The sequence below is a fragment of the Pristiophorus japonicus genome, chromosome 18 (genome assembly GCF_044704955.1).
Source record: "Pristiophorus japonicus isolate sPriJap1 chromosome 18, sPriJap1.hap1, whole genome shotgun sequence".
NCBI lineage: Eukaryota > Metazoa > Chordata > Chondrichthyes > Pristiophoridae > Pristiophorus > Pristiophorus japonicus.
Genome location: NC_091994.1, coordinates 57,024,932 through 57,045,631, shown reverse-complemented (window position 1 = coordinate 57,045,631; position 20,700 = coordinate 57,024,932). Strand labels below are relative to the sequence as shown.

The 20,700-nt window shown below is 59.9% G+C and overlaps 1 protein-coding gene across 1 annotated transcript in view; it reads left to right on the top strand.

Moving 5' to 3' along the window:
- Window positions 1-548: 548 nt before the first annotated feature.
- The window catches only part of tax1bp3 (Tax1 (human T-cell leukemia virus type I) binding protein 3), a 45,130-nt gene continuing 24,978 nt past the window's right edge, over window positions 549-20,700 (top strand). The window contains exons 1-2 of the mRNA XM_070860081.1: window positions 549-716; window positions 11,121-11,240. Coding sequence (XP_070716182.1) covers window positions 678-716; window positions 11,121-11,240 — 159 coding nt within the window. The 5' untranslated portion in view covers window positions 549-677. The remainder of the gene's footprint in view (window positions 717-11,120; window positions 11,241-20,700) is intronic.

Sequence of the window (20,700 nt, the reverse complement as noted above, 5' to 3'; positions counted from 1 at the left end):
GGCCAAATGGTCTCCGTCTGTGTGGTCATTTTTCTGTCATTCTAAACTACCATGTGGTGCCCATCCCACGTGGGCACTCTCATCCCACAGCCCACAGCCCAGGCAGCAGCCGCGCCAGGCTCCACCCACACCTGAGCCAGGCTCCACCCATACCTGAGCCAGACCCCGCACACACCTGAGCCAGACCCCGCCCATACCTGCGGCAGGACCCGCCCACAGCCCAGGCAGCAGCCGCACCAGGCCACACTCACACCTGAGCCAGGCTCCACCCACACCTGAGCCAGACCCCGCCCATACCCGTGGCAGGCCCCTCCCACAGCCCAGGCAGCAGCCGCACCAGGCCACACTCACACCTGAGCCAGGCTCCACCCACACCTGAGCCAGACCCCGCCCACACCCGTGCCAGGTCCCGCTCACAGCCCAGGTAACACCCGCACCAGGCCCCGCCCACACCCGCGCCGGGCCCCGCCCACACCTCACCTGCACCAGGCCCCACCCACTCTTGAGCCAGGCCCCGCCCAGGGCGAGGCGGTGGGCGGGCACTCTAATGCCAATTAGACGAATCGACCTTTTCATTGGTCCGCACATTAGCTTTTCCTAATACTCGGCCAATGATCGTGTGGGAGACGTCCTGAGACTTCCCAGGAGGCGCCAGACCGTAACCCGGAGCAACGGCCATGGCCTTCATCGCCGGGCAGCCCGTCACTGCCGTCGTGGTGAGCTGTAAATCGGGGCGGGCCGGGCGGGGTGTGTGTCCGGGAGCTCAGTGTCTAGGCCTGGGGCTCGGGGCGGGGGAGGCCCGGGGCCGGTATGGTGCTGGCGAGTGCCGGGCCCTGCAGCGCCCTGTCTCCCAGCCGCTGTACAAAGCCCTGGATCGCCCGCACCCGGAGCGCTGTGAGCCGGCCTGGGCTCCGCACCTTGGGAGGGATGGGGCGTAGGTTTGGCAGAATGATAAACTAACTCCAAAGGTTAAGTTACGAGGTGAGATAAGACACATTAAGGTTGCATTCCCTGGATTTTAGACGGTAAAGAGGTGATTTGTTTGAAGTTTTCAAGGACTAGAGGGAGATGAGGAAACATTTGCTCACCCAGAGGGTGTGGGGTCTGGAACTCTGCCTGAAAGGGAGGGAGAGGCAGAACCCCTCAGCACATTTAAACAGTACCTGGGTGTACACCTGAAGTGCTGTAACCTGCAGGGCTATGGACCCAGAGCTGGAAAGTGGGATTAGGCTGGGTAGTTCTTTGTCGACCGGCACAGACATGATGGGCCGAAAGTATAATGTGGATAAATGTGAGGTTATCCACTTTGGTGGTAAAAACAGAGAGACAGACTATTATCTGAATGGTGACAGATTAGGAAAAGGGAAGGTGCAACGAGACCTGGGTGTCATGGTACATCAGTCATTGAAGGTTGGCATGCAGGTACAATAGGCGGTTAAGAAAGCAAATGGCATGTTGGCCTTCATAGCGAGGGGATTTGAGTACAGGGGCAGGGAGGTGTTGCTACAGTTGTACAGGGCCTTGGTGAGGCCACACCTGGAGTATTGTGTACAGTTTTGGTCTCCTAACCTGAGGAAGGACATTCTTGCTATTGAGGGAGTGCAGCGAAGGTTTACCAGACTGATTCCCGGGATGGCGGGACTGACCTATCAAGAAAGACTGGATCAACTGGGCTTGTATTCACTGGAGTTCAGAAGAATGAGAGGGGACCTCATAGAAACATTTAAAATTCTGACGGGTTTGGACAGGTTAGATGCAGGAAGAATGTTCCCAATGTTGGGGAAGTCTAGAACCAGAGGTCACAGTCTAAGGATAAGGGGTAAGCCATTTAGGACCGAGATGAGGAGGAATTTCTTCACCCAGAGAGTGGTGAACCTGTGGAATTCTCTACCACAGAAAGTTGTTGAGGCCAATTCACTAAATATATTCAAAAAGGAGTTAGATGAAGTCCTTACTACTAGGGGGATCAAGGGGTATGGTGATAAAGCAGGAATGGGGTACTGAAGTTGAATGTTCAGCCATGAACTCATTGAATGGCGGTGCAGGCTAGAAGGGCCGAATGGCCTACTACTCCACCTATTTTCTATGTTTCTATGTTTCTGTTTTCCTGTGTCATAATTTTTCCATGATTCTGTGATTTAAGGGGAACAGATAAGGAAGATAGAGAAACTATTTCTGCTGGTTGGGGAGTCGAGGACTAGGGCACAGTCTAAAAATTAGAGCCAGACCTTTCAGGAGTGAAATTAGGAAATATTTCTACACAGAGGGTGATAGAAGTTTTGAACTCTCTTCTGCAAATGGCAATTGATGCTGGGTCAATTGAGATTGATAGCTTTCTCTTAACCAAAGGTATTAAGGATATGGGCCAAAGACGGGTATATGGAGTTATGTCACAGATCAGCCATGATTGCATTGAATGATGCAATAGGCTCGAGGGGCTGAATGGCCTCCTGTTACTATGTTTCTAAGAGAATGAGCGTGGCTTGCTGCTTGACCCCAGGATCACTCGGTGCGGGGCAATGTGAGTGAGGAGATTCTAACCAGAGGGGGCCTGGGACTGGGGGGCTGCACCTCATCCTGACTATGGGAGCTTGGCCTCGCCCCCCTCCCGCATAGTTACCTCTGGAGCCCCCAAGGATCTATCTTTGGCCCCCTCCTACTTCTCATCTACATGCTGCCCCTTGGTGACATCATTCAAAAACACAGCATCAGGTTCCACATGTACCCTGACAGCACACAGCTCTATCTCACATCCAACTAAGTATTGGGTAGATCAAAGCCATTGTCTTTGGTCCCTGTCACAAACTCCGTTCCCTAGCTGCCGACTCCATCCCTCTCTCGTGACTTCGCAACCTCGGTGTCCTATTTGATCCTGAACTAAGCTTTCAAACTCGTTTCCTCTCCATCACCAAGACTGCACACTTCCAACTCCGTAATATTGCCCGCCCTCGCCTCGGCCCGCCCTCCGCGCCCTCGCCTCGGCCCGCCCTCCGCGCCCTCGCCTCGGCCCGCCCTCCGCGCCCTCGCCTCGGCCCGCCCTCCGCGCCCTCGCCTCGGCCCGCCCTCCGCGCCCTCGCCTCGGCCCGCCCTCCGCGCCCTCGCCTCGGCCCGCCCTCCGCGCCCTCGCCTCGGCCCGCCCTCCGCGCCCTCGCCTCGGCCCGCCCTCCGCGCCCTCGCCTCGGCCCGCCCTCCGCGCCCTCGCCTCGGCCCGCCCTCCGCGCCCTCGCCTCGGCCCGCCCTCCGCGCCCTCGCCTCGGCCCGCCCTCCGCGCCCTCGCCTCGGCCCGCCCTCCGCGCCCTCGCCTCGGCCCGCCCTCCGCGCCCTCGCCTCGGCCCGCCCTCCGCGCCCTCGCCTCGGCCCGCCCTCCGCGCCCTCGCCTCGGCCCGCCCTCCGCGCCCTCGCCTCGGCCCGCCCTCCGCGCCCTCGCCTCGGCCCGCCCTCCGCGCCCTCGCCTCGGCCCGCCCTCCGCGCCCTCGCCTCGGCCCGCCCTCCGCGCCCTCGCCTCGGCCCGCCCTCCGCGCCCTCGCCTCGGCCCGCCCTCCGCGCCCTCGCCTCGGCCCGCCCTCCGCGCCCTCGCCTCGGCCCGCCCTCCGCGCCCTCGCCTCGGCCCGCCCTCCGCGCCCTCGCCTCGGCCCGCCCTCCGCGCCCTCGCCTCGGCCCGCCCTCCGCGCCCTCGCCTCGGCCCGCCCTCCGCGCCCTCGCCTCGGCCCGCCCTCCGCGCCCTCGCCTCGGCCCGCCCTCCGCGCCCTCGCCTCGGCCCGCCCTCCGCGCCCTCGCCTCGGCCCGCCCTCCGCGCCCTCGCCTCGGCCCGCCCTCCGCGCCCTCGCCTCGGCCCGCCCTCCGCGCCCTCGCCTCGGCCCCGGCCCCGTCTCCTGCGCACATACTCATGCTTTTGTCACCTCCGTACTCAACTATACTAATCCTTTCTCGGCCGGCCTCCCATCTGCTATCCTCTGTACAATTCAGCTCATCTAAAACTCTTATCCTGCACCAAATCGTGATCAGCCATCACCCCTGTCCTCACTGACTCTCCGTCTTCCATTGTCTCAAATTTAGAATTCTCATCCTTGAGTTTAAATCGCTTCATAATCTCGCCCCTCCCTGTCTCTCTAACTCACCCAGCTCTCCAACCACCCCCCAAACTCTCCGTTCCTCTGACTCTGGCTTTGAGCATACCCCCAGCACATGCTTCATCCACCATTAGTGTCTCTGACTTCAGCTGTTTAGGTCCTGAGCTCTGCAGTTCCCTCCCTAAACATAGCTTCCTCCCTTCCCTTTTAAGACCCTCCTTAAAACATACCTCTTTGACTAAACTTTTGATCACCTATGTCTAGCTCAACATCCATTTATTCCCCTTCTGCCTTTGTGGGACATTTTTCTACATTAATGACAACAATTAAATGCAAGCTCTTGTGACTAGTGTGTGTCGTGGCTATGTAGTGGCCACAGCTGTATGGTGTTTGTAGTGGCCACAGCTGTATGGCGTTTCTGTAGTGGCCACAGCTGTATGGCGTTTCTTATGCTGCAGGGTGTATTTGTGCTGCCTAGCCAGGTTCCAGCCCCACTCCCTGAATGGGTGTGTGCTTGTCGCTGCAAAGTTCGAATTCCTGTGAGGTCAATGGGTGAGGCCTCGCTTTGTGACTGATAGCAGAGCTCTACTGTTCTGGGAAGAAATTAGAGGACATTCTAATTATATATATATATGTGCTGCACTGATTGTGAAGTACTGGCCACTGCATTATAGTTCAAACTCATTGTCTCAGCATTTAACAGAATACTGTGTTCATGTTGAGATCGGGTGCCTCGCGTCTGGTGAGAGCGTGGCTCTGTGGTTGTCATAGCAAGTGTCAGTTTATGAAGGGAGTTCCTTTGTGACCGTACAGCATTTTGGATTAGGTTTGAGGCTTTCATTAAGTGGTATATGGATCGATGGGGACCTTTTACTGCAGTCTGTGCCCATGTGGGCTCTTTCCTGTGCCTCCATTTAGTCGTGTTGCAGCCTGACTTTGAAGGAGTGTGTGCTAACTGCTGCATTCCATATTGTCAACATAATAACTGTCAATGTTTCATTAGTGGGTGAGGCTTTGCACTGCGATACCAACACTGCTGGATGGGGAAAACAGATTACACTTCCAAAGGAGAAGTTAGAAGAGATTCAGATTAAATATTTCACCAAAGTAAAGCAACAACTTATTGGCCCGGAGTTTGAGGTACAAATAACGGTGAAACTTTCGGCACTGTTATTAAGGAGTAAGTTGGACAGCAATTTCTGGCGTCAGCACATGCGCAGTTAATCAGGAAGTTGCGATCCAGATGGCCTTGCCCCTCCAGAAGCTTCACTATACCGATCCCTCTTCCTCGCCATTCAAATACATGCAACACCGTGAAGTTGGGGTACTTGTGATCTAGATACCTGCTAAACAGGCAAAAAAAGTTAGGGTTTGTCCATTCAAGTGTAAGTGTAAGCATGTTCAGTCTTAATTACTGCCAGTCACTTTTGGGGGCATCCGAAACGGAGGAGGACGCTCCATCGACCTTCACAATTCAGTGTCAAAGGCCTTTGTAAGGTTTCTGAAGAAAGCCATGTATAAGGGCTGGCGCTGCTCCCTGCATTTTTCCTGCAGCTGTCGCTCTGCAAAAATCATGTCCGTTGTGCCCCGGAGAGGACGAAATCCACACTGTGACTCCGGGAGGAGCTCCTCGGCCACGGGAAGAAGATGGTTGAGGAGGACTGTAGCGATGACTTTCCCAGTGGCTGATAGTAGGGAGATTCCTCTGTAGTTGCCGCAGTCGGACTTGTCTCCCTTTTTTAAAGATGGTCACGATTACTGCATCTCTGAGATCTCCCGGCATGCTCTCTTTCCTCCAGATGAGAGAGATGAGGTCATGTGTTCGGGCCAGCAGTGCCTCTCCGCCATACTTCAGTGCCTCAGCAAGGATTCCATCTGCTCCCGTAGCCTTGTTTTTTTAGCTGTCTTATGGCTTTTTCTACCTCGTGCAGTGTTGGAGTCTCTGAGGTGGTGGCGGGTAGCATGTTGTGGAATGGAGTTGAGAACACTCGAGTCAAAGCCAGTCTCGACTGAGGAGATCTTCGAAGTACTCCTTCCAGCAGGCATTGACGACGAGATCCAACACTGCCTCCAGTGCAGCCTTCGGCCATCTGAGAAAAAAGTGTTTGAAGACCAGGCCCTCAAAACTGTCACCAAACTTACGGTCTTCAGGGCTGCATTAATACCTGCCCTCCTGTATGGCTCAGAAACATGGACCATATACAGTAGACACCTCAAGTCGCTGGAGAAATACCACCAACGATGTCTCGGCAAAATCCTACAAATCCCCTGGGAGAACAGATGCACCAACGTTAGCGTCCTCGTCCAGGCCAACATTCCCAGCATTGAAGCACTGACCACACTTGATCAGTTTTGCTGGGCAGGCCACATCGTTCGAATGCCAGACACGAGACTCCCAAAGCAAGCACTCTACTCGGAACTCTGCCTCGTTTGCCGTGAAGAAGGTGGGCAGTGGAAACGTTACAAGGACACCCTCAAAGCCTCACTGATAAATTGCGACATTCCCCACTGACACCTGGGAGTCCCTGGCCAAAGACCGCCCTAAGCGAAGGAAATGCATCCGGGAGGGCGCTGAGCACCTCTAGTCTCATCGCCGAGAGCATGCAGGAATCAAGCGCAGGCAGCGGAAGGAGCATGTGGCAAACCAGTCCCACCCACCCCTTCCCTCAACGACTACTTGTCCCACCTGTGACAGAGACTGTGGTTCTCATATTGGACTGTACAGCCACCTAAGAACTCATGTTAAGAGTGGAAGCAAGTCTTCCTCAATTCTGAGGGACTGCCTATGATGAAACATAGAAAATAGGTGCAGGAGCTGGCCATTTGGCCCTTCGAGCCTGCACCACCATTCAATATGATCATGGCTGATCATGCAGCTTCAGTACCCCACTCCTGCCTTCTCTCCATACCCCCTGATCCCATTAGCCGTAAGGGCCACATCTAACTCCCTTTTGAATATATCCAATGAACTGGACTCAACTTTCTGTGGTAGAGAATTCCATAGGTTCACAATTCTCTGGGTGAAAAAGTTTCTCCTCATCTCGGTCCTATATGGCTTACCCCTTATCCTTAGACTGTGTCCCCTGGTTCTGGACTTCCCCAACACCGGGAACATTCTTCCTGCATCTAACCTGTCCAATCCAGTCAGAATTTTATATGCTTCTATGAGATCCCCTCTCATTCATCTGAATTCCAGTGAATATGAGCCTAGTTGATCCAGTCTCTCCTCATATGTCAGACCTGCCATCCTGGGAATCAGTCTGGTGAACCTCCGCTGCACTCCCTCAATAGCAAGAATGTCCTTCCTCAGATTAGGAGACCAAAACTGCACACAATACTCAAGGTATGGCCTCAGCAAGGCCCTGTACAACTGCAGTAAGACCTCCCTGCTCCTATATTCAAATCCTCTCGCTATGAAGGCCAACATACCATTTGCTTTCTTAATTGCCTGCTGTACCTGCAAGCCTACTTTCAATGACTGATGTACCATGACACCCAGGTCTTGTTGCACTTTCCTTTTTACTAATCTGTCACCATTCAGATAACCTGCCTTCCTTTTTTTTGCCACCAAAGTGGATAACCTTGCACTTATCCACATTATACTGCATCTGCCATGCATTTGCCCACTCACCTAACTTGTCCAAGTCACCCTGCAGCCTTTTGGCATCCTCCTCACAGCTCACATTGCCACGCAGCTTAGTGTCATCTGCAAACTTGGTGTTTTTACATTCAATTCCTTCATCTAAATCGTTACTATATATTGTAAATAGCTGGGGTCGCAGCACTGAACCTTGCGGTACCCCACTAGTCACTGTCTGCTATTCTGAAAAGGACCCGTTTATCGCGACTCTTTGCTTCCTGTCTGCCAACCGGTTTTCTATCCACGCCAATACATTACCCCCAATACCATGTGCTTTGATTTTGCACACTTATCTCTTGTGTGGGACCTTGTCAAAAGCCTTTTGATAATCCAAATACACCACATCCACTGGTTCTCCCTTATCCACTCTACTAAGTACATCTTCAAAAAATTCTAGAAGATTTGTCAAGCATGATTTCCCTTTCGTAAATCCATGCTGACTTGGACCGATCTTGTCACTGCTTTCCAAATGCACTGCTATTTCATCTTTAATAATTGATTCCAGCATTTTCCCCACCACTGATGTCAGGCTAACCGTTCTATAATTAACCGTTTTCGCTCCCTCCTTTTTTAAAAAGTGGGGTTACATTATCTACCCCCCCCAATCCATAGGAATTGATCCACAGTCCATGGAATGTTGGAAAATGACCACCAATGCATCCACTATTTCTAGGGCCACTTCCTTAAGTACTCTGGGATGCAGACTATCAGGCCCTGGGGATTTATCGGCCTTCAATCCCATAAATTTTCTTAACACCATTTCCTGATTAATAAGGATTTCCCTCAGTTCTTCCTTCTCGCTAGACACTCGGTCCCCTAGTATTTTCGGGAGGTTATTTGTGTCTTCCTTAGTGAAGACAGAACCAATTGGTTCAATTGGTCTGCCATTTCCTTGTTCCCCATTATGAATTCACCTGATTCTGACTGTAAGGGACCTACATGATGACTGCCAGTCAACCTTTCTGGCCCTGAAAATTAACTTTTACAAGTGTGGCGTCTCATTCCTTCAAATTTTAATTATAGTTGGAGATTTAAAAAAAAATTAAATCATTTTTAAAATCTTTTTATTTCTATCTCTTGTCCCTTTCACTTAATCCCATCTTCTTTTCCCTCTCTTTTTCTTTCTTTACATAATTTGGCATTGAATTAACTATTCTAACTTGCACTTCCTGGTTTAGACAATTTTTTATTCATTCACTGGGATGTGGGCGTCGCTGGCAAAGCTGGCATTTATTGCCCATCCCTAATGGCCCTTGAGAAGGTGGTGGTGAGCCGTCGCCTTGAACCGCTGCAGTCTGTGTGGTGAAGGTTAGGGAGGGAGTTAGAAACATAGAAATTTACAGCACAGAAGGAGGCCATTTCGGCCCATCGTGTCCACGCCGGCCGACAAAGAGCGCACGGCCCTCGGTCAGCAACCCTGAAGGTTACATTTAAACCTATAACGGAAAAGCAAAGAGCAACCAGTCCGCCTCACACAACTGCAACACCCCTTATACTGAAACATTCTACACTCCACCCCAACCGGAGCCATGTGATCTCCTGGGAGAGGCAAAAACCAGATTAAAAATCCAGGCCAATTTGGGGGATAATAATCTGGGAAAATTCCTCTCCGACCCATTCAGGCGATCAAAACTATTCCAGGAGATCACCCTGGCTGTATTCTTTTCCCTGCAGTACTTACCATTATATCTGCACTGGCCAAAAGGTCATCCAGTCTAACCCCAATTACCAGCTCTAGGTCTGTAACCCTGCAGGTTACTGCACTTTAGGGCCCAAGTTTCCACATGATTTGCTCCTGATTTTTAGGAGCAACTGGTGGAGAACGGACTATCTTAGAAATCGCAATTCTCCACATTTGTTTTTCTGCAGTTCTAGTCAGTTAGAACAGTTTCACTTTGGAACAGAATTTTTTCTTCAAAAGGGGGCGTGTCCGGCCACTGACGCCTGATTTCAGTTTCCACAGTGAAAATGTACTCCAAACTAACTTAGAATGGAGCAAGTGAAGATTTTTGTAGAACTGAAAAAACCTTGTCTACACATTAAAAAATCAGGCGCAGGTTACAAATTAGGCGTCCGGAACGAGGTGGGGGGGAGGGGGGGGGAAGTCATTAAATTATACAATCAATCCTTATTTATACTTGTATAAATATTATACAAATAAATCCAACCTGAATAAACATTTATAAGCAAAGAAAAGATTAAATAAACCATCTTCCTACCTGTGTGAAAGTGCTTCAGGCAGGTTCAGTCACCTCAGCGGTGTGGCGTCGTTCCCGCCAACGGGAGGGCCTGACCGACGGCAGGGGGTGGGGGAAGGAGACAGTGAGAAGGCTGCAGGAAGCCTCAAGTTGAGGCAGCCATTCCTGATGGCAGGGCGGGGAGGCAGTCGGGAAACGGCTGCCTCAACTTCTGAGGCTTCCTGCAGCCTTCTCACTGCTGCAAGAAGCCTCAGTGCTGATCATGGCAGGGCAATGTGCTTTTATTAAAAAATGTTCAAAAATTAAACCACTACAAAGAACGACAAAAATGGCCGAGTGCCAATGTTTCCTTCACACTGCGCATGCGCGAACGCTCCAACGCGCATGCGCAGCGTTGCCGGCACGAAAAAAACTAATTTAAATGGTACCCGCCCCCTCCCACTTACAAAATTGGCGCGTGTGGTAGGCTCCGCCCCCCTGGGCACTGCGCCAAGCTGCCATGGAGCTGCAGGGCGCTCCAGAATCGCGCGGTTTTTTTCAGGCGCGGTTTTCGGCGTGAAAAATGGGCGCCCAGCTCGGAGGGGTGCCTGTTTTGTAGCGTGTGGAAACTTGGGGCCTAAGTGCCCATCCAACCAGCGACGATGAAGGAATGACAATATATTTCCAAGTCAGGATGCTGTGTGACTTAGAGGGGAACTTGGAGGTGGTGGTGTTCCCATGCACCTGCTGCCCTTGTCCTTCGAGATGGTAGAGGTCTGTGGGTGAGTAAGTGTAATGGGCTAGCATCGTTCATTCGCCACTGTATGCATTCAGTGCCTTCAGTTGTAGTGAAGGTATATGTCCAACCGCCTGGTATAAATGGAGGAATGGTACAGCTTGCTGGCGCTCCAGGCGTTATTTATTGTGAGGTGATACTTGCTAAGAGATGATTCTCGGCCTCTTGAGATTTATGAGCGAAACATTCAGGAGGTCGGACTCGCAAGATTTATATTTGGCGTTCTCAAGGCCATGAAGGGGGTCGACGTTTATCGAAGCAAGTTGCACACTTTGGGAAACAGTTCCAAAACTCGGAACATTAGTTGAAAATGAGAAAGAAGGGCAGTTGGAGGGGGAACTAAACCGGTTTGTGTTCTCGGAGGTGCAGTGACGCTAGCCCTGCTCTCGAGCTTACTGACTACGGATGTTCTTCTGATTCTGAATTCTTTGTTTCAGCAACGTATTGAAATCCGTAAACTGCGTCACGGTGATAACCTAATCCTGGGATTCAGTATTGGAGGTGGAATCGATCAGGACCCCGCACAAAACCCCTACTCGGAGGACAAAACGGACAAGGTGGGAATCGGTCATCCGAATAGTGTAAAGCAGGAAATGCATGTTAGTAACCAGCAGACCGTTTCAGCTGCTTTCACCCCCGCGCTCAGCCTTGCACTAAGATGCCAAATACAATGTTGAGGTGAATTGCCGACTGAACAGAAGGTTAGATATTTGCATATTATACCCAATCCTCAGAAAAACATACTGAAGTTTATTCCATAATACTACAGCTTTCCCACCTGGGAGAAACCGAGCTGTTAAGTACAGTTGGCCAGTTTAAGGGAGGTTGGGAGACGGAGGGAGATGCAACAATATCACCGTGGAGGAAGGCGATAGCTTTTTGCAATACCGTTCACTTTCAGAAAATATATTTTGGGAGTTAAATTAAGCATTGCTAGAGCATACAGTGAAGTAAATGTCATTCTAATTAAGCCCATGGTTTTGGTCTCCTTATCTGAGGAAGGAAATACTTGCCTTTTAGAGGTGGTGCAGCAAAGGTTCACTAGATTGATTCCTGGGATGAGAAGATTGTCCTATGAGTAGCGATTGAATAGAATGGGCCTATTCTTGAGTTTAGAAGAATGACAGGGTAGATGCTGAGAGGTGGTTTCTCTGACTTGGATAGTCTAGAACTAGAGGGCATAGTCTCAGGCTAAGGGGTCGGCCATTTAAGACTGATGAGGAATTTCTTCACTGAGGGTGGTGAATGTTTGGAATTCTCTACCCTCAGGGCTGTGGATGGTCAGTCGTTGAGTATATTCAAGACCGAGATCGACAGATTTTTGAACTCTAGGGGAATCAAGGGATATGAAGATCGAGTGGGAAAGTGGATTGAGGTCGATAATTCATGATCCTATTGAATGACAGCACGCTTGAGCGGCTGAATGGCCATCTCCTGCTCCTAATTCTTATGTTCTTTCACACAAGCCTCTCTGGCTGTTAGAAGCTGAATTGTAATTGAAGTCAGGAAGTGGTGGACTGTACGTGAAGCACAGTGAGAAGTGTGTGTCTGTGTAATTTACTTTGGAATAATTGGCGAGTGTGAGTGAACTTTGATCTAATCCGTTGGTTGTGGGATTGCTTAGCTCTGTCTATAGCAGGCATGTAGTCCTGTGTTGCAGCTTCCCCAGGTTGGCACCACATTTTTAAATATGTCTGGTGCTGCTCCTGGCATGCTCTTCTGTACCTCTTATTGAACCAGGGTTGGTCCCCTGGCTTGATGGTAGTGGTAGCGTGAGGGATATGCCGGGCCATGAGGTTACAGATTGTGGTGGAATTCAATTCTGCTGCTGCTGATGGCCCACAGAGCCTCATGGATGCCCAGTTTTGAGCTGCTAGATCTGTTCTGGATCTATCCCATTTAGCTCGGTGGTAGTGCCACACAACACGATGGAGAGTCCTCGGTGTGAAGCCGAGACTTCATCTCCACAGTGACTGTGCGGTGATCACTGCCAGAAATGTTGTCATGGACAGATGCATCTGTGATAGGTGAGGACGAGGTCAAGTAGATTTTCCCCTTTGTGTTGGTTCTCTCACCACCTGCCCAGTCTGGCCGCTCAGGACTTGGCTATGTCCCTCAGGATTTGGCCAGCCAATGGTGCTACCGAGCCACTCTTTGTGATGCACATTGAAGTCCCCCACCCAGATTACATTCTGTGCCCTTGCTACTCTCAGTGTTTCTTTCAGGTGGTGTTCAACATGGAGGAGTACTGATTCATCAGCTGAGGGAGGGCGGTAGGTGGTAATCAGCAGGAGGTCTCCTTGCCCATGCTTGACCTGAAGCCATGAGACTCTATGGGGTCCGGAGCCAATATTGAGGACTCCCAGGGCCACTCCCTCCTGACTGTATACCACTGTGCCGCCACCTCGGGTGGGTTTGTCCTTACTGTGGTGATGGAGGAATCTGGGACGTTGGCTGACTGTCGGGCTGTTACTTGACTAGTCTATGGGACAGCTCTCCCAATTTTGGCACTGGTCCCCAGAGATGGACTCTGTAGGGTTGATTGGACTGGGTGTGTCCGAATCCAGTGCCTAGATCGATGCCGGGTGGTCTGGTTTTATTATCGATTTTCGTAGCAGTTTGCTACAACTGAGTGGCTTGCTAGGCCATTTCCGAGGGCAGTTAAGATTTATTTCTGTGTCTGGAGTCGTATATCGGCCAGATCGGGTATGGGTGGCAGATTTCCTTCCCCAAAGGGCATTAATGAGCCAAATGGGTTTTTAATGACAATCCAATTGTTTCATGGTCGCCATTACTGATATTCACTTTTTATTCCTGATGAATTTTGGTGGTGGGATTTGAACTGGTGTCTCTGGATCATTAGTCCAGGCCTCTGGATTACTGGTCCAGTTACATAAGCACTGTGCTGTTGCAGCCCTACATCTGTTCTTTGTTATCAAAGGGCTCCAATGTGGTCCTGACTGGTTCTGCACAATTTTTGAGTGTGTGAATGTTGTTTAACTCCACATTTTAAAAAACACTCAGCACTGGCTCTTGTTTTTCTGTGTTCTGTCATCATAAGCAGTCCCTGAGTCGAGGGCGACTTGCTTCCACACTAGATATGAGTTCTCAGGTGACTGAAGAGACCAATGCGGGACCCACAGTCTCTATCACAGGTGGGGCAGGCGGTGGTTGAGGGACGGGTGGGTGGGGGGCTTGGGTTGTCGTGGCTCCTTCCACTGTCGACGCTTGGCTTCCGCTTGCTTCCGGTGAAGAGACTCTGTGTTCGCCGCCTTCCCGGATGCTTTTCCTCCACTTTGGGCGGCCTTGGGCCAGGGCCGGTGGGGATGTTAAATTTCTTCAAGGAGGCTTTGAGGGTGTCCTTGAAGCAATTCCTCTGCCCACCTGGGGCTCGCTTGACATCAGCAGCTCCGAATAGAGCCCTTGTTTTGGCATGCTCACACGTGGTCCGTCCAGCGCAGCTGATTGAGTGTAGTCAGTGCTTCGATTCTGGGGATATTGACCTGAGCGAGAACACTGACGGTGCATCTATCCTGTCAATGGATTTTCAGGATCTTCCGGAGGCATCGTTGGTGATATTTCTCCAGAGTTTTGAGGTGCCTACTGTACATGGTCCATGTCTCTGAACCATATAGGAGGGCGGGTATCATTACTGCTCTGTAGACCATGAGCTTGGTGCTGGGTTTGAGGTTCTGGTCTTCAAACACTCTCTTCCTCAGGCGACTGAAGGCTGCACTGGCACACTGGAGGCGGGTGTTGGACCTCATCGTCGATGTCTGGCCTTGTTGACAGTAGGCTCCCGAGGTATAGAAAATGGTCCACGTTGTCCATGGCCATGTCGTGGATTTTGATAATCGGGGGGCAGTGCTGTGTGGCGGTGCAGGTAGAGGACCTTTGTCTTACGGATGTTCAGTGTAAGGCACATGCTCTTGTACGCCTCAGTGAAGGTGGCTTGGAGTTCGGCCTCCGAATGTGCGCAGATGCAAGCATCGTCCGTGTACTGCAGTTCGATGACGGAGGATGGGACGACTTTGGATCTGGCTGGAGGTGGGGTAAGTTGAACAGTTGTCTGGTAATTTAGCTCCACTCCAGCGGGGAGCTCGCTGAGGGTGAAATGGAGCATTGCAGTGAGGAAGATCGAGAAGAGCGTTGGTGTGATGGCACAGCTCTGCTTGACCCCGGTCCGGACGTGGATTGGGTCTGTAATGGATCCATTGATCAGGATCACAGCCTGCATGTCATTGTGGAGCAGGCGGTGAATGGTGACAAACTTCTGTGGGCAGCCAATTCTGAGGTGGATGTTCCATAATCCATTAGCAGTGTTGTCTCTGCTGCCATCACCAGACAAGCACTGCAACTGCAACTGAGGTAAGTGCCCAGGTATGGGGAAGAGAATCTGCCATACTTCCATGCACATGTTCTCTCTTCCCTCGATGTTGATTGCGGTTTCCTTTTTGCAGCATTGACGTTTACTGGGAATGGGGAAATTATATTTGTCTGGAAGGTCCCGTAGCCTGCAGGGCCTCTCCAAGCCGTCCGATCCTACTGTCTGTGTCTCTTGTGGTTTCGACTGCTGCTATCGTTTGTCAGTTTTCTCCAGCTCTCCACAGCCTGAGGCTCGAAGCTTTTGTGCCTCTTCTGTTGCCAGACGCAAACCCGAGTGGCAGCAACCTGTCAATTGACCAGAGATTTCACGGGTAACTTTGGAGCAACAAACCCTCAGATTCACAATGCAGCCCCTTATTGCCCTTATTGAGACAGGCCTCCCACATAGTCTCTCTCTCTCTCTCTCTCTCTCTCTCTCTCTTTTCCCCTCCCCTCCCTCGCGCGCGTCCCCCCCTCCCCTCCCTCGCGCGCGTCCCCCCCCTCCCCTCCCTCGCGCGCGTCCCCCCCCTCCCCTCCCTCGCGCGCGTCCCCCCCCTCCCCTCCCTCGCGCGCGTCCCCCCCCTCCCCTCCCTCGCGCGCGTCCCCCCCTCCCCTCCCTCGCGCGCGTCCCCCCCTCCCCTCCCTCGCGCGCGTCCCCCCCCTCCCCTCCCTCGCGCGCGTCCCCCCCCTCCCCTCCCTCGCGCGCGTCCCCCCCCTCCCCTCCCTCGCGCGCGTCCCCCCCCTCCCCTCCCTCGCGCGCGTCCCCCCCTCCCCTCCCTCGCGCGCGTCCCCCCCCTCCCCTCCCTCGCGCGCGTCCCCCCCCTCCCCTCCCTCGCGCGCGTCCCCCCCTCCCCTCCCTCGCGCGCGTCCCCCCCCTCCCCTCCCTCGCGCGCGTCCCCCCCCTCCCCTCCCTCGCGCGCGTCCCCCCCCTCCCCTCCCTCGCGCGCGTCCCCCCCTCCCCTCCCTCGCGCGCGTCCCCCCCCTCCCTCCCTCGCGCGCGTCCCCCCCCTCCCCTCCCTCGCGCGCGTCCCCCCCTCCCCTCCCTCGCGCGCGTCCCCCCCCTCCCTCCCTCGCGCGCGTCCCCCCCCTCCCCTCCCTCGCGCGCGTCCCCCCCCTCCCCTCCCTCGCGCGCGTCCCCCCCCTCCCCTCCCTCGCGCGCGTCCCCCCCCTCCCCTCCCTCGCGCGCGTCCCCCCCCTCCCCTCCCTCGCGCGCGTCCCCCCCCTCCCCTCCCTCGCGCGCGTCCCCCCCTCCCCTCCCTCGCGCGCGTCCCCCCCTCCCCTCCCTCGCGCGCGTCCCCCCCTCCCCTCCCTCGCGCGCGTCCCCCCCCTCCCCTCCCTCGCGCGCGTCCCCCCCCTCCCTCCCTCGCGCGCGTCCCCCCCTCCCCTCCCTCGCGCGCGTCCCCCCCCTCCCCTCCCTCGCGCGCGTCCCCCCCTCCCCTCCCTCGCGCGCGTCCCCCCCCTCCCCTCCCTCGCGCGCGTCCCCCCCCCTCCCCTCCCTCGCGCGCGTCCCCCCCTCCCCTCCCTCGCGCGCGTCCCCCCCTCCCCTCCCTCGCGCGCGTCCCCCCCTCCCCTCCCTCGCGCGCGTCCCCCCCCTCCCCTCCCTCGCGCGCGTCCCCCCCCTCCCCTCCCTCGCGCGCGTCCCCCCCCTCCCCTCCCTCGCGCGCGTCCCCCCCCTCCCTCCCTCGCGCGCGTCCCCCCCCTCCCCTCCCTCGCGCGCGTCCCCCCCTCCCCTCCCTCGCGCGCGTCCCCCCCCTCCCCTCCCTCGCGCGCGTCCCCCCCCTCCCCTCCCTCGCGCGCGTCCCCCCCTCCCCTCCCTCGCGCGCGTCCCCCCCTCCCCTCCCTCGCGCGCGTCCCCCCCTCCCCTCCCTCGCGCGCGTCCCCCCCCTCCCCTCCCTCGCGCGCGTCCCCCCCCTCCCCTCCCTCGCGCGCGTCCCCCCCCTCCCCTCCCTCGCGCGCGTCCCCCCCCTCCCCTCCCTCGCGCGCGTCCCCCCCTCCCCTCCCTCGCGCGCGTCCCCCCCTCCCCTCCCTCGCGCGCGTCCCCCCCCTCCCCTCCCTCGCGCGCGTCCCCCCCCTCCCCTCCCTCGCGCGCGTCCCCCCCCCTCCCCTCCCTCGCGCGCGTCCCCCCCCTCCCCTCCCTCGCGCGCGTCCCCCCCCTCCCCTCCCTCGCGCGCGTCCCCCCCTCCCCTCCCTCGCGCGCGTCCCCCCCCTCCCCTCCCTCGCGCGCGTCCCCCCCTCCCCTCCCTCGCGCGCGTCCCCCCCCTCCCCTCCCTCGCGCGCGTCCCCCCCCTCCCCTCCCTCGCGCGCGTCCCCCCCCTCCCCTCCCTCGCGCGCGTCCCCCCCCTCCCCTCCCTCGCGCGCGTCCCCCCCCTCCCCTCCCTCGCGCGCGTCCCCCCCCTCCCCTCCCTCGCGCGCGTCCCCCCCCTCCCCTCCCTCGCGCGCGTCCCCCCCCTCCCCTCCCTCGCGCGCGTCCCCCCCCTCCCCCCTCGCGCGCGTCCCCCCCCTCCCCTCCCTCGCGCGCGTCCCCCCCCTCCCCTCCCTCGCGCGCGTCCCCCCCCTCCCCTCCTCGCGCGCGTCCCCCCCCTCCCCTCCCTCGCGCGCGTCCCCCCCCTCCCCTCCCTCGCGCGCGTCCCCCCCCTCCCCTCCCTCGCGCGCGTCCCCCCCTCCCCTCCCTCGCGCGCGTCCCCCCTCCCTCCCCTCCCTCGCGCGCGTCCCCCCCCTCCCCTCCCTCGCGCGCGTCCCCCCCTCCCCTCCCTCGCGCGCGTCCCCCCCTCCCCTCCCTCGCGCGCGTCCCCCCCCTCTCCCCTCCCTCGCGCGCGTCCCCCCCTCCCCTCCCTCGCGCGCGTCCCCCCCTCCCTCCCTCGCGCGCGTCCCCCCCTCCCCTCCCTCGCGCGCGTCCCCCCTCCCCTCCCTCGCGCGCGTCCCCCCCCTCCCCTCCTCGCGCGCGTCCCCCCCTCCCCTCCCTCGCGCGCGTCCCCCCCTCCCCTCCCTCGCGCGCGTCCCCCCCTCCCCTCCCTCGCGCGCGTCCCCCCCCTCCCCTCCCTCGCGCGCGTCCCCCCCCTCCCCTCCCTCGCGCGCGTCCCCCCCTCCCCTCCCTCGCGTCCCCCCCCTCCCCTCCCTCGCGCCGCGTCCCCCCCCTCCCCTCCCTCGCGCGCGTCCCCCCCCTCCCCTCCCTCGCGCGCGTCCCCCCCTCCCCTCCCTCGCGCGCGTCCCCCCCCTCCCCTCCCTCGCGCGCGTCCCCCCCCTCCCCTCCCTCGCGCGCGTCCCCCCCCTCCCCTCCCTCGCGCGCGTCCCCCCCTCCCCTCCCTCGCGCGCGTCCCCCCCCTCCCCTCCCTCGCGCGCGTCCCCCCCTCCCCTCCCTCGCGCGCGTCCCCCCCCTCCCCTCCCTCGCGCGCGTCCCCCCCCTCCCCTCCCTCGCGCGCGTCCCCCCCCTCCCCTCCCTCGCGCGCGTCCCCCCCCTCCCCTCCCTCGCGCGCGTCCCCCCCCTCCCCTCCCTCGCGCGCGTCCCCCCCCTCCCCTCCCTCGCGCGCGTCCCCCCCCTCCCCTCCCTCGCGCGCGTCCCCCCCCTCCCCTCCCTCGCGCGCGTCCCCCCCCTCCCCTCCCTCGCGCGCGTCCCCCCCCTCCCCTCCCTCGCGCGCGTCCCCCCCCTCCCCTCCCTCGCGCGCGTCCCCCCCTCCCCTCCCTCGCGCGCGTCCCCCCCTCCCTCCCTCGCGCGCGTCCCCCCCCTCCCCTCCCTCGCGCGCGTCCCCCCCCTCCCCTCCCTCGCGCGCGTCCCCCCCCTCCCCTCCCTCGCGCGCGTCCCCCCCCTCCCCTCCCTCGCGCGCGTCCCCCCCCTCCCCTCCCTCGCGCGCGTCCCCCCCCTCCCCTCCCTCGCGCGCGTCCCCCCCTCCCCTCCCTCGCGCGCGTCCCCCCCCTCCCCTCCCTCGCGCGCGTCCCCCCCCTCCCTCCCTCGCGCGCGTCCCCCCCCTCCCCTCCCTCGCGCGCGTCCCCCCCTCCCCTCCCTCGCGCGCGTCCCCCCCCTCCCCTCCCTCGCGCGCGTCCCCCCCCTCCCCTCCCTCGCGCGCGTCCCCCCCCTCCCCTCCCTCGCGCGCGTCCCCCCCCTCCCCTCCCTCGCGCGCGTCCCCCCCCTCCCCTCCCTCGCGCGCGTCCCCCCCCTCCCCTCCCTCGCGCGCGTCCCCCCCCTCCCTCCCTCGCGCGCGTCCCCCCCCTCCCCTCCCTCGCGCGCGTCCCCCCCCTCCCCTCCCTCGCGCGCGTCCCCCCCTCCCCTCCCTCGCGCGCGTCCCCCCCCTCCCCTCCCTCGCGCGCGTCCCCCCCCTCCCCTCCCTCGCGCGCGTCCCCCCCTCCCCTCCCTCGCGCGCGTCCCCCCCCTCCCCTCCCTCGCGCGCGTCCCCCCCCTCCCCTCCCTCGCGCGCGTCCCCCCCCTCCCCTCCCTCGCGCGCGTCCCCCCCCTCCCCTCCCTCGCGCGCGTCCCCCCCTCCCCTCCCTCGCGCGCGTCCCCCCCCTCCCCTCCCTCGCGCGCGTCCCCCCCCTCCCCTCCCTCGCGCGCGTCCCCCCCCTCCCCTCCCTCGCGCGCGTCCCCCCCCTCCCCTCCCTCGCGCGCGTCCCCCCCCTCCCCTCCCTCGCGCGCGTCCCCCCCCTCCCCTCCCTCGCGCGCGTCCCCCCCCTCCCCTCCCTCGCGCGCGTCCCCCCCTCCCCTCCCTCGCGCGCGTCCCCCCCCTCCCCTCCCTCGCGCGCGTCCCCCCCTCCCCTCCCTCGCGCGCGTCCCCCCCCTCCCCTCCCTCGCGCGCGTCCCCCCCTCCCCTCCCTCGCGCGCGTCCCCCCCTCCCCTCCTCGCGCGCGTCCCCCCCTCCCCTCCCTCGCGCGCGTCCCCCCCCTCCCCTCCCTCGCGCGCGTCCCCCCCCTCCCCTCCCTCGCGCGCGTCCCCCCCCTCCCCTCCCTCGCGCGCGTCCCCCCCCTCCCCTCCCTCGCGCGCGTCCCCCCCTCCCCTCCCTCGCGCGCGTCCCCCCCCTCCCCTCCCTCGCGCGCGTCCCCCCCCTCCCCTCCCTCGCGCGCGTCCCCCCCCTCCCCTCCCTCGCGCGCGTCCCCCCCTCCCCTCCCTCGCGCGCGTCCCCCCCCTCCCCTCCCTCGCGCGCGTCCCCCCCCTCCCTCCCTCGCGCGCGTCCCCCCCCTCCCCTCCCTCGCGCGCGTCCCCCCCCTCCCCTCCCTCGCGCGCGTCCCCCCCTCCCCTCCCTCGCGCGCGTCCCCCCCCTCCCCTCCCTCGCGCGCGTCCCCCCCCTCCCCTCCCTCGCGCGCGTCCCCCCCCTCCCCTCCCTCGCGCGCGTCCCCCCCCTCCCCTCCCTCGCGCGCGTCCCCCCCTCCCCTCCCTCGCGCGCGTCCCCCCCCTCCCCTCCCTCGCGCGCGTCCCCCCCCTCCCCTCCCTCGCGCGCGTCCCCCCCTCCCCTCCCTCGCGCGCGTCCCCCCCTCCCCTCCCTCGCGCGCGTCCCCCCCTCCCCTCCCTCGCGCGCGTCCCCCCCCTCCCTCCCTCGCGCGCGTCCCCCCCCTCCCCTCCCTCGCGCGCGTCCCCCCCCTCCCCTCCCTCGCGCGTCCCCCCCCTTCCCTCCCTGCGCGCGCAGTCCCCTCTCCCTCCCCTCCCTCGCGCGCGTCCCCCCCCTCCCC